Source organism: Narcine bancroftii, chromosome 7, assembly GCF_036971445.1.
Source record: "Narcine bancroftii isolate sNarBan1 chromosome 7, sNarBan1.hap1, whole genome shotgun sequence".
NCBI lineage: Eukaryota > Metazoa > Chordata > Chondrichthyes > Torpediniformes > Narcinidae > Narcine > Narcine bancroftii.
This window is the reverse complement of record NC_091475.1, coordinates 160,211,099-160,224,771: the sequence shown is the minus strand read 5'-3', so window position 1 is coordinate 160,224,771 and position 13,673 is coordinate 160,211,099. Positions and strand designations below refer to the sequence as shown.

Sequence of the window (13,673 nt, the reverse complement as noted above, 5' to 3'; positions counted from 1 at the left end):
GCAGACACCTCAAATGAATTAATAGTCACACACTTGCATTAATATGTTTTGTTGGTACAACATACTAGTTTTGTAGTAGAGCACTGGCTCTCAACCTTTTTCTTTCCACTCTCATACCACTTTAAGTAATCCCTATGCCATCGGTGCTCTGTGATTAGTAAGGGATTGCTTAAGGTGGTTATGTGAGTGGGAAGGGATGGTTGAGAAGCACTGCTCTAGACCCAATAGTTACTGAAATATTTTACTTGAGAAAAATTGTCATTGGCCCATTTCCTGTGGATTTATGAAACCGTGCACATAACGAGTCAATTAGGTACGATTTAAACAATGGTTTTCAAACTTTTTCCTTTCCACCCACAAACCACCTCAGCAATCCCTTACTAATCACAGAGCACCTATGGGATAGGGAATATATAAGGTGGTATGTGAGTGGAAAGAAAAAGGTTGAGAACCACTGTAGTAGAGCCACTCACTAAGAGCAGAGAGAGCACTCCGATAAAATAATTCAAACACTTAAATTCTTCCTTGAAGTATTTATGCTGAATTTTAAGGACTAAATATTCCATGGTGTCGCTCACTGTAACTCTAGTATAATAGTGTATTTTACACAGAAAGAGGTGACAGTTTAATTTTTCTGAAGCTTTTTTTCTGACCAATTCTGTTAAGTTGTTGTCCTAAGTGCACCAGACTGTCTTCTTTCATCTATTTTACTGCCCCCTTCTCAGCCAGCAATGTCAACCAATTCTGGTGTTGGTTCACTCTTGCTTCTGCATCATATCACACACGGTATTTCTCACCACTCTCAGATCTGATGATGAATGGTCATCAATCAGTACCACTGACATTGTTTCTCTCTCCATTGATGCAGCCTAAACTGCTGGGTATCCCCAGCATTTTCCTTGCTTTCTTTCTCGCAGCTGACTTCACCATGCAAGAGGTTACAGAAAGCAGCTATTCACAATGAGCTTGATCACTTGATATTTCTGCCACTTTGATATGTGAAACTGGTAATGCAGGGATTATGAGGATGAATTTATTTTGTGCCTTTCTGTTTCCCCAAATCCTGCTAGAGCCGAGAACCTCCTAACATATGTAAACCATCTTTATGCAAAATGGTGCAAAATATTCTGGACTCCAGGAATCTCCTAGAAACAATCGGAATCTTTGAAAGCAGGTTTGCATCTGACAATGATCATTTGAACATGTCATGTGAACGACAAATGTCCTGGCTCTCCTTATCTGACAGCCATCAACGTAAAATGGCTAGATTTATCAGTCACAGAAGCTTGTTCCTCCATACTTTCAAAGCACAATTCCTTGAACTGTGTGCTGGGGAGGTAGTGAGGAATTTGTGCCGTCTGGTGTCTATCTCCTATTGTTTGCCTTCCATAATGGATTATCATGCAAGGCAAATTATAACATGAGGAAAAGGGGCAGAGGAATGCTGAATGGCTCTTTCTTTTTGCTTTCAGGTTGATTCATTATGTGGTAAATCTGCATTTCAATTATTCTTCACTAACTAAAATTTAAATGACATCCACAACCAGGGGGCAGCATGGAAATATACCAAACTGGAGAAGAATAGACAATTTACTATTTAAATCATCTCTTTGGAGGGGAGGATCAATACATTCCTCATTATGAGCGGGCCTAATCATCTTGAATTAACACATAAGGCACAAAGAGAGAAGGGAAACTACTCTGAGGTCCTACTTCATTCACTGCGAACCTTTCACACTACATCTTTGGTTGAGGGGATGCCACATAAGCATAACTTAGCACCCTGCACTTATAGCTGCTTTGTTACAATACTTTGATTTTTGGTAAATATACAGCTGAGTACCTGCCATCCTGCCGGCTGATGGTGTAACCATAGTGAGGATTGTTGACAAAGCTGATATTAACACCAACCAAGGGCGTGCCATCTGCTGTTTCCACTTGGCCTCGTATCACACATGTATGGCTAAAAGCATTTAAAAGAAAGCAGTGAAATTAAATATTAACATTCACTTATATGCATCACTACAAAGTTGTGATTTATGGTAATTCTGATTATGAATAAAATAGATGTCCTCTAAATTCTCTTGCACCTAGAATTGACCTGTTTAGATGTGTCCTGCCTGGAGTCATGTTGAATGGCTGACAGAATCCCCATGGAATCACCATTAAATATTTATCAAATACATTTATTGCAAACTTTCATGTAATTTCTCTAAAACAAATATTATTGTCACAACTTTGTCTCTCTTGTTTTTAGATGGGATCAGATGCAAATGTGTATAAAGTGTTCATATCATTTGGGCTGTTTAATGTTTATATCATTTGGGCTGTTTAATGTTTATGAGCAAATTCAGTGGTGCTTCCTTCATTTGCATAACTTGGACAATGGTTTCTGTTTGAAATATATGCCCTTCCAGCTCATTAGCTGTTGCATGGTTAACAAATTGCCAATATGTTTTCATCAGGAAGAGAGACCTTTTATTGAAAAAGGTTCCTGCATTGAAGATGTTACCATTTCTGTATTGTTATTGTTTCTGGCAGTCTCAATAATGGAGAAAAATAACCTTGTTAATCATCACAGAGATTGATTCCATCTAAAAGTCATCATTCTACTTACTAGTAATTGTAAATCCAACCAAGTAGTATCAGTACAGGACAAGCAGAAATGTGAATATGCTCTTTTATAATAGTAGATAAAGGTTATTACCAATTTGTAACAATCAATTTATTATTCTGTAGCAAAGAGGTAGCCATAAATGCTGCAGGGGAAAAATAATTGTTCTTTTCCTATTCATTTACAGGACAAGGAAATCACTGACATTTACCATCCTTTCCTAATTACCCTCATGACACATTGCTCAGCACTTTCATCAATGAGAAACTAATATTTTCAGCTATGTTTATGTTGAATCATTTGTTTAATGTTCCTGTACAATCTTTATGTTTTATTATGTAAATTAAGACATTGCTTAAATTAAGTTTCAATGTTAGCTCAGCCGATGGCTCTCTAAATTCTGTTGTTAATCTTTTCTGTTCTTCTATCCATGGTCAATATTGTTTTAGTGTGATGGGAACCAGCAGTGCATCAAGTGTAAATTAACAAAGATTCTTTATTAAAACAAGATCATCTTCTTGCTTTTGCATTCCATACCTAACAAGTAAACTCAGTATTTTGTATTTTTTTCTCACCTCATCAATTTACCCACAACTATACCCATGATTGCTTGACCAAGTTCAGCTCAAACGTAATCTATAGATTTGCAGATGACACCACTGTTGGTGGTTGAATAACGGGAAATGATGAGATTGAGAATGGAGATTGAGAATCTGGTTGTGTGGTGCCAGAATAATAATTTTGCTCTCATTGTCAGCATGACCAAGGAGCTTATTGTGGACTTGTAGAAGCAAGGAAGGGGCAATGTGCAAGGGATCATGCATCTGTTTTAATTGATGGGATGGCAGAGGAGAGGCTTAGGACCTTCATGTCCCTGGGAGTCCACATAGTGGAGGAACTCTACAGGAGCCAGAACATTAAGACAATCTTGAAGAAAATGCACCAATGTCTTTACATAATAAGTGTGAGATTTGGCTTGTTGCCAAAAACCTGTACTCTGGAGAGCATACTGACTGATTGCAACAAAATGTGCTTTGGAAAATTGAGTGCTCAGGAATGCAAAAGGCTGCTGAAAATGGCAAACCTTCTCAGATGCATCATGGGCTCTGGCCTCCTGTCCATAGAAGACACCAATGTGAGATGTTGCCTCAAGAAAGTAGTTCCTTCATAAAGGAACTTTATCACCCTGGTCATGAACTTTACTCATTGCTACCTTCAGGCAGTAGATACAGAAGCTCAAAGTTCAGCTTCTCTCGGTTCAAGATTATTTGTTTCCAACAACTAAAACTTCCCAAACTATCTTTACCATAAACTACGACAGGACCACTAAAAGATCTGTCTGGACTATTGCAACATCACTTTTAATGCACTAAATGCAACTGCAAGTTTTTATCAATATATATCCTTTTGCATTTATTATCTCTTTTTATTTCTCGTTCATTGTGATAATTTGATATATGCTTTTGTAGTTGATGTACCCACAGCAGGGTAAGAATTTTGGTTCATCTGTACATCGTACTTAATGACAATAAAGTTTCATAATGTATATTGTATCATATTATATCTCATTTCATATCAGTTTGCATCAATTCTTTTTGTTATTCAGGTCGCTGGATTGCCAGATCTCTGTTCCAATCTCCAATCGTACAAACTAAGTCTTTCTAAAAAATAAAATTCAAAGTTTAGCTACATGAAAATTAATTTCCCACGTATCTCTCCATCCTGAAATTTTGTTTGTCTTCCTGCACTTTGGTATTATAGCTGAAATTTCAGATATCATATCTTGAATCCCACTAGGTGTGCATAGAAAAGAATACTGATGTCAAGACAGATATCTTTTGCTAGTCTGTAAACCCCTCAAAAATGTCTGACATCTGTGTTCTTTTTAACAATAATCATTTTGCATTTTGAAGCTTGACAACTGTTTCCACAGATTTAGAAATCCAAAATTGTATTCTTATTGCACTCTTGTTCTCTTAATGCTTTGTTGTCTAATTTCTTGGAAACAATTATATTTAACTCCTGATCATAGATTTCTAAAATATTTATCTCAGGAAAGCTGATAACATTAAAGGATGTCTATTCTTTTATTCCCACTTCTGTTGGGCTTGAGCTTGAAAACATGAACCTCCAGGTTCAAGGGCAGTTCCTTTCCTGATGTTATCACACACTTAAATCGATCTCTCAACTTTTTTAAAGTTGTTTTTCTCTATGACCTGCAGCATATTTTTGATCTTTCTCTACATCCTGCACTATGTGATTTATTGTATCCCACCACTTGTTCCTTTATTTATTTGTTCTTATTGCATTACCTGCAGTATGAGTTGACTTGCCTGGATAGCATGTAAAATGAAAGTATTTACAAATTCTCAGTTCACATGAAAGCAAACAATTCAATTCACCTCAACTCAACTCAATTAAATTCACCAATGTTAATGTAACTTTGGATTAACGTCAGTTCCATTTTTCCGATACTCTGAGTAGAGAATTGGTAAGCAGTTATAATATCTATATAGATATTTACAATATCAATATACAATATATTTTCTATCTCAATGCCATGTTTCCACTCTCTACCCTTAAGTTTGATTCTTCTTCTAACTTCTTTATTAATAGATTGTGCAAATTGACTTCCATCACCCTCTCAAAGCTCAATCTCTTAAATGTCTCACCCCATATACTGAGTCTGTGACTTCTGGTTCCAGATTCTGACTGCCAATATAGTCTTACTATATCCAACCAGTTGAGCCCTGTCAGATTTTGTATGATTTAGAGAGATCTACTCAGATTCTTTTTGATTGCAATGAATACAGGTATAGTTGACTCAATCACTTCTCACAGTCACTATTGCAGGAATCAGTCTGGTGAAGCTTTAATTCCCTCCATCTGAAGTAAGGAGACCAAACTGCTCACGATACTCTGAGTGTGGTCCCATCATGACCTGTTATAACTCTGGCGTCCTTACTCATTTACTCAAAACTAACTGAAAGCCATAAATATTCTTGTCTTCCTAGCTGTTTGGTGCACCTGTATATTTGCTTTCAATGATACAAGGATACCTAGATCTCTTTCAACATCTACCTTTTCCAATCTATTATCAATTAAACAATAATCCCCTTTTTGATTTTCCTACTGAAGTGGATAACTTCATATTTATCCATGTTATATTTATTTATCCATGTTATGTTGTACTTCAGCGCTTGACGTCCTGTTTTGAGGAAACTGCCAAAATGTTTGGCCTGGAAGTCAGCCTGAAAAAAACTGAGGTCCTCCATCAGCCAGCTCCCCACCATGACTACCAGCCCCCCTCCACCCACCCCCTCATCTCCATCGGGCACACAGAACTCAAAACGTTCAACCAGTTTACCTATCTTGGCTGCACCATTTCATCGGATGCAAGGATCGACAACGAGATAGGCAACAGACTCGCCAAGGCAAATAGCGCCTTTGGAAGACTACACAAAAGAGTTTGGAAAAACAACCAACTGAAAAACCTCACAAAGATTAGCGTATACAGAGCCGTTGTTATACCCACGCTCCTGTTCGGCTCCGAAACATGGGTCCCTTACTGGCATCACCTACGGCTCCTAGAATGCTTCCACCAGCGTTATCTCTGCTCCAACCTCAACATTCATTGGAGCGACTTCATCTCCAACATCGAAGGACTCGAGATGGCAGAGGCCGACAGCATCGAATCCATGCTGCTGAAGGTCAAACTGCGCTGGAGAGGTCACGTCTCCAGAATTGAGGACCATCGCCTTCCCAAGATTGTGTTATATGGCGAGCTCTCCACTGGCCACCGAGACAGAGGTGCACCAAAGAAGAGGTACAAGGACTGCCTAAAGAAAGCTCTTGGTGCCTGCCACATTGACCATCGCCAGTGGGCTGATATCGCCTCAAACCGTGCATCTTGGGGCCTCACAGTTCGGTGGGCAGCAACCTCCTTTGAAGAAGACTGCAGAGCCCACCTCACTGTCAAAAGACAAAGGAGGAAAAACCCAACACCCAACCCCAACCAACCAATTTTCCCTTGCAACCGCTGCAACCGTGTCTGCCTGTCCCGCATCGGACTTGTCAGCCACAAACGAGCCTGCAGCTGACGTGGACATTACCCCTCCATAAATCTTCGTCCGCGAAGCCAAGCCAAAGAAGAAGATTGTACTTGGTTTGTATTTACTTGTATTCAATGCATCCTCTTTACATTTGCATTAACTTTACACCCTCATCTTCCGTGGCACTTTACCAAAATCTTTAGAAAATCTAAATTCTCATATGCATCATTTAGTGATGGCCCTTCATCTACTCTGCTTAGAACATTCTCAAAGAACTCAGGCTGCGGAAGTTTGAGAGCACTACTTCACAGGGAGCATGAAGGTGATTGGTGTCTTGGTAGGCTATTTATTCAGCACCACACAGCCTGACCTTAGAGGGGTGGTCTTGCCCCTCATGGATCTGGCAACCGGGAAAACAGTCTGGGAAGGTATTCCCTCCTGGAAGGATCAGAGTGCATGGAGCAGGGAGAATCTGCTCAAGTTTGCAGTGCTGAGGCGAAGTTTGGTGACTTCATCCTGCTAGTGACTCACAGAGACATGTATGCCCTCTGGGGGGGGGGGGTGGGAGAACTACTTTTGGAGAAACCCCATGAGGGTGGAACTTCCCGTGCACTGGACCAGCCTCCCCTGTGGTCCATCCCCACTGGAAGTGGCCCCTGACTAATCTATCTTTTGACCTCTCCAAAACCTTGCCCCCCTCCACAGGAGAAGACTACTATTCAAGATGTTCCTCTTCTCAATCTGAGGGTCTATGAAATGCTCAACAGACTGCTGTGATCTCATCACTGATTTCAACCAGCGACAAACACTTGTCACTTATTATGCAAAGAACTCTGAGCAAGACAGGCAAGAGCTGTTGGCATGGAAACCTAAACCTCACCATTGGACAACCAATCGCATCTTTTGTTATGCACATTCAGGGTGCAGCCTTTGTAATGCAACTTTTTTTGTTTTGCTTTTCTTGGTTTTAATTGCCCTGAGCTGTAGTAATACAGGTATTTCTCAACTTATTTTCATGTTCCATTCTGGTCAACCAGTCCTACCTCAGAATGGACGGATGTCAGAATTACACTGAGTCCATGTTATAGTTCATCAAATTCATTATGCCACCACCAAGGCCAGCTCTCGCGACAGGTTTGCCATCAGCCGGGTGTTGCAAGAGGCTTTATTTTTGACTTTCACTTGTAAATATGTAATTTTTATATTTAAAAAAAAACTGTCATATGTAAGGATGGCCGTAAGTTGCATAGGTGGTAAGTCGTGGAGTACCTACAATGTCTTTAAGCACATTCATGGAATTGGAGTTACAGTTCACTGATTCAAAATTACAGTTTATAAGTAGAATGTCACAGATCAAACACTAGAAATAAGTATTGTATATATTTTGTTTCACTTGATGACAACATCACCCCAGCCCTCCCATTAACAGAAACAAATACCTCATGGGGTGGGTGTTCTGGGAGCTTTTATTTAAAATCAAAAATTGGCCAACTTTCAGTGCCTGGCTATCATTACAGGGATCCAACACAGGCACTTGTGGCATCCGTTTAAAGAGAACACTAGCTGGAACAGCATCCTGTTGTCAGACAACAGCCCAGAAAAACAGGGCGTCCCAGGCACACCATGGATATACATCTGCTGGCCTGCCCCCTGCAGCAGCCATCTGGGAGCTGTGCTTAGAGAGCACCCAAGCATGAGGTCAAGGTGCAAGCCAAGAGAGGGCTCTGGCAGCTGATGGATGACTTTGCACTGTCTGCTCGTAGACATTGGTAGTAAGAGTGGTCACATTTGCCAGCCAAGCCGGAGAAACCAGGCACGTGATTTGGTGACCAGACACATTTCTTTCTCTACCCTCCCCTCTTATTCTGGGGATCAGCTCTCATAGTACCCTGCTCCATCGGAAACACAGCAACCCTGTTTGGATGGGGGAGAGCTGGTGAGATGTTGTTATTAAATTTGATTATGTGCCTTGTCCAGCATATGAAAGGTATTTTGTATATATTGATCCCATTGACTGGGATTGATTTCTTAAACACATCTTTTTTGGATTTTTTTTTTACCCTTTTTTATTGTTATAACATGTACATCAGTGGTTCTCAACCTTTTTCTTTCCACTCACATACCACTTTAAGTCATCCCTATGCCATTGGTGCTCGGTGATTAGTAAGGGATTGCTTAACCTGGGATGTGAGTGCTCTAGACCCAATTGTTAGTGAAATATTTGGCTTGAGAAAAATGGTCATTGGCCCATTTCCTTTGGAGTTATGAAACCGTGCACATAACGAGTCAATTAGGCATGATTAAAACAGTGGTTTTCAAACTTTTCTTTCCACCCATATACCACCTTAAGCAATCCCTAACTAATCACAGAGCACCTATGGTATAGGGAATACTTAAAGTTGTATGTGAGTGGAAAGAAAAAGGTTGATAGAAATGTATGATACTGATGTAGATAGTTATTGAGTGTCTTCATAGTGATTGCAGAGTAATGGGACTTCTGAAGGGTGGAATGTTGTGCGTGGAGGAAACATGACCTCCCTGCCTGCCTGGAATGTGTGTATTGCGGGTGGTCCCGCTGGATAATTTAAATCACCTTGGGTCATTATTGGCTCGAAGGATAGATTAGCACTGTCTATAACACCAACACACAGCACATTTTTTCTCTCTACCTCATGGTCCAAGCCCTGGATGTTGCTCCATGTCAGGTCTCTACTGTGGAAATTGCAGGAAGTGTCATGGGTAAGGTGTACACAGTACTGAAGCTGAGCAATAGGATTGCGAATATGCAGAGAGCCGCATCCTTGTTGGTATGGGAATTGTGTGTGCGCGTGTGTGTGCACGTATGTAGTGTCTACTCAAGTGTGTGAGCATGTCAAGTATAGCTTCACTATTGTCAGAGACCAACCTAGGTCCAAGGTGAATGTCTATATCATTGCATATGTGAAATTGTAAATGAATATCAGTTAACATTCTCCTCTATTTGTCTTCCGTGTGTTACGTGTGAATTGTAACACTTGTGTCCAGACTAATCTCTCTGAGGAACCACTGAACCTGATACTCTTCCCAACACAACAGAGGATCAATATTCAAGTCTATTTTCTTGCTCGAATTAGTTAGTGGAAGGGAAAGGATGCTTGAATAGAGTGCTGAATGTTCAGTTTATTGAGAAACTTGCATTTCATTGTCAGGAGGATATGAATAAATAATATGCTTAAATAATTATTTAGACTGTTCCATCTGGAACAGACAGAAGAAACTTGTTGAAAATACCTTTTGCAGTTTCCTATTGAACAGATGCAGCTCTGATCATGCATGCAGACACTTTTGTTTAATCTTATTTCCTGCTAAAAATTGGACACAATAAGTAAGTCTATAATATGATCAAACCTCAACTAATCGGAAAATAAACTCTTTACAGGATATGAAAGCAAAAAATGCTGGAAGCACTCATGGTCAGTCAACATCTGTTAATGCTTCAAGTCAAAGGCTCTTCTACAGAACTGAGAAAGAGAGGTTAAAGAGGGTAGTATTATATTCAATGTTGTTAAAACAATAATCATTCTGAAGAGGGGCCCTCAAGTTGAAGTGTCAACTCTTTTTTCTCTTTTCACAGATGCTGCCTGAACTTCTGAGTATTTCCAACATTTTCTGGTATAAGTTAAATGTTTTTTTAAACATTTTTCTTTGAAAGGGCATTCTAATTCTAACAAAAATATGATTAAAGGTTAATTATGGTGAGAGTTTAGAACATTTTATTGTGTACTCAAGTCATTTAAATGCAGCCATTATTTCTAATGGATTTCTCTATGAACTGGCATGGTTTTGTTGAAGTATTTCCATCATGTGGTCTATTTTTGCAGAACATGACTGTGAATTGTGCCAAAAAGCTGCGTGATCCACAACTTTCTCAAAACAACATTTCATATTTTGTTTAAATCATGATTTAAATTGCCTTCATTTCCATTCCTTCAAAAACTTTTATCTAACCTTGCTCACCAATAACATTGCCACAGGAATTACCACACAAATCTTAATTTTACTTAAAACAAGTCCCCAAAGGGTTTATAAATGGCATGATAATCACATAGTGTGCAATATTTAAGTTCAGCTTCTGTCAATTCTGACATAAAATATTACTTCTGCAAACATTTTCAGAGATGTAGCCCACAGCAGTGTCTCAATGCCTTTGCTCAATTAGATCTGAAAATTGCTTACTCCCTTGGCAGATACATTTGCCCCATTCAAAAAACAATTAACACTGCCTTGCAAGCATCTGGCCTTCCACAGGATAACTTGTCCTTACTGGAGGCAAGATCAACTTCTCACAATATACCAAGTCCCTGGGAACCAAAGTTAATGCTAATTTAGTCCGTTTTTTCCTTCAGGAGACCTTGGCTAAAAGCAATTACATTGCAAACAAGCTAATACAACAGCAATGAATCCATCTGCAACCAATTATTCCAAGTATTTACATAATGTTATCTGTGAAGAAAATGTGCAAAATATTTCCACACAATTTTGCACCCATGTCATAAATTGAATTGCCTTGTTTATTGTCATGTGTATGGAGATAAAGAGAAAAACTTTGTTCGGTCTGCTATTTTGGCAACTCAACTCATTCTTAAGAATGGCATTCTTAAGTGAATAACATAACAAATGAGTAGGGTATAGTGATACAGTAAGGCTGAGGAGGGCAAGGCTATAGGCCCCATCTTGACAACATTTTACAAGAACATAATTGAGAGTGTCCTGCTTGGGATTTTGGGATATGGCAGCTGCAAAGCATCAGACTGGAAGTCTATACAGAGGATCATTAAAACAGCCGAGATTATGACTGGGTCTCCCTTTCCTCCATAGGTGACATTTATTCAGAGGGCATTCTAAATAGGGCTCTATATAAGGAATTATAGAAGACCCTTTTCATCCAGTGCCCAGTATCTTCAACCATCAAGAAGAAGGGACAAGAGCATCAAAATCAGGTCTGCCAAGCTGGAAATATCTTCTTTTCCACAGGCTGAGAGACTCATGAACAGTATTCTGCAACTAGGAAAATCATACCAATGATCCTTATTTACTATTTTTGTGTGGATTTATGCATGGAGAGAAAATTGGAAATATCCAGATACAAAGGGACTGGGAGTCCTCATGCAGGATAGACTGAAGGTAAACTTCCACACTGAGTCAGTGGTGAAGAAGGCAAATGCAATGCTGGCATTTCTTTCAAGAGAAATAGAATACAAGAGCAAAGATGTGATGTTGAAAATTTATAAGACTCTGGTGAACCTCACTTGGAGTATTGTGAGCAATTTTGGGGTCCTCATATAAGAAAGGATGTGCTGATGTTGGAGCAGGTTCAGAGGAGGTTTATAAGCTTGATTCCAGAAATGGAAGGGTTGTTATGTCAGGAGTGTTTGAAAGCTCTTGGCCTGTACTCATTAGAATTTAGGAGAATGAGGAGGGAGTCCAATTGAAACATTTTAAACGTTGAAAGGCATGGTTAGAGTAAATATGGAAAGGTTATTTTCCATGGTGAGAGAGTCTAGGACAAGAGGGCGCAACTTCAGGATTGAAGGGCATCCACTTAGAGCAAAGATGTGGAGGAATTTCTCTTGCCGGAGAGTGGTGTATCTGTGGAATTGGTTGCCGCAGGCAGTTGTGGAGGCCAGATCATTAAGTGTTTTTAAGGCAGAGATTGATAGGTTTTTCATTAGCCAGGGCAGTGGGGCTGAATTGCCTATTTATGCTCCAATGCCTTATGTTCTTATGATGTGGAGAGATGCTGTTTCATGAGGTTCTATAGGTACAACTAGATGATACTAAACTTGAACTTGTTCTGCTATCTAGATTTTCACTGGTAAATGACTTGCAACAACATTTAGTTTTGAGTGTTTAAGTGGTATTCTTGGTTTATCTGATGAATTTGTTGTTCTATGTAATGAAAAATGAATTTGTTCACTGACTAATCAATATAAGATATATAACAAGCATCTACTCTGGATATCAAATGTTCAGAATGTTTATGATTTAAATAACCTAGAACATTGTGTTGAGAAATGGACTTTTGTTCTTTTTGAAACCAAACTGATGGAGAATTCACTGAATGAAGGCAGCTCAAGAAAGTAGATGTCTTTTTTGACCATCCATTCACAATCCCAAAGTGTTTTGTAACAGAATAACTATTGAGATCTTATCTGATCCTACAAACAACCAAGTCATCTAGTTTCGGGTGTTGAATAAGAAATTCATACTGGTCAGGTTATCAGGAGAATGCACTGATGTAATTTCATTAGAACATCTAACTGAGAGGACAGACAAAGTCTTGGTCTTCTTTTGATGGCTGCTATGTCTGATGGTTCTGCACTTATGTGAAACTCTGTTGAGTTGTTAGCTTAGACCTTGTATTCAAGTTTCATCTCCAACCATTGTTGTGGTACAATGATCCCACTCACCCAAGTAGAGAGGCCTATTAGTATGGATGGAAATCAGAAATTAGTAAATGCTGGAAATATTGAAAAGATCGGGCAGCATCTTTGGTAAGAAAATAGAAATAATGTTTCAAGTTGCTTCACCAATAAAAAAGCATTCAGGCCCCTGGCAGGGAGCAGGTCGAGGGATCAGTACTGTATTTCCCAGAATTCCTTTGGAAGGTACTATGAGAAAAGATTAAGAGTCAGAAAAAAATGACAGATGCTGCAAACCTGAAGTTCTGACTTGGGTCAATAACCCATCATCAGAAACAGAAATAAAAATAGTGGAGATTCTCAGCAGGTCAGGCAGCATCTGTGGAAAGAGAAACAGAGTTTCAGGTCAGTTACCTTCCATCAGAATTAGGAAAGAGGGAAATCGCTGCTTTCTTGCCAATGGATTAGGGTCCTTTGTGTCCTGTAGTTCCACTGGCTGTGGGGGAGGTTGAGCCCAGGACAAATGCTGCAAAAGGATAGCAGTTCAATCCATACCAAAGGCTATCAGAAGTAACAGAAAAGGCAAGAAACACAGAAGAACTGACA

The 13,673-nt window shown here is 39.4% G+C and overlaps 1 protein-coding gene across 1 annotated transcript in view; it reads right to left on the bottom strand.

Annotated features, from left to right (window-relative positions):
• LOC138740058 (teneurin-4-like) overlaps nucleotides 1–13,673 on the bottom strand; it is a 393,122-nt gene that overhangs the window by 109,663 nt on the left and 269,786 nt on the right. The window contains exon 15 of the mRNA XM_069892490.1: nucleotides 1,844–1,963. Coding sequence (XP_069748591.1) covers nucleotides 1,844–1,963 — 120 coding nt within the window. The remainder of the gene's footprint in view (nucleotides 1–1,843; nucleotides 1,964–13,673) is intronic.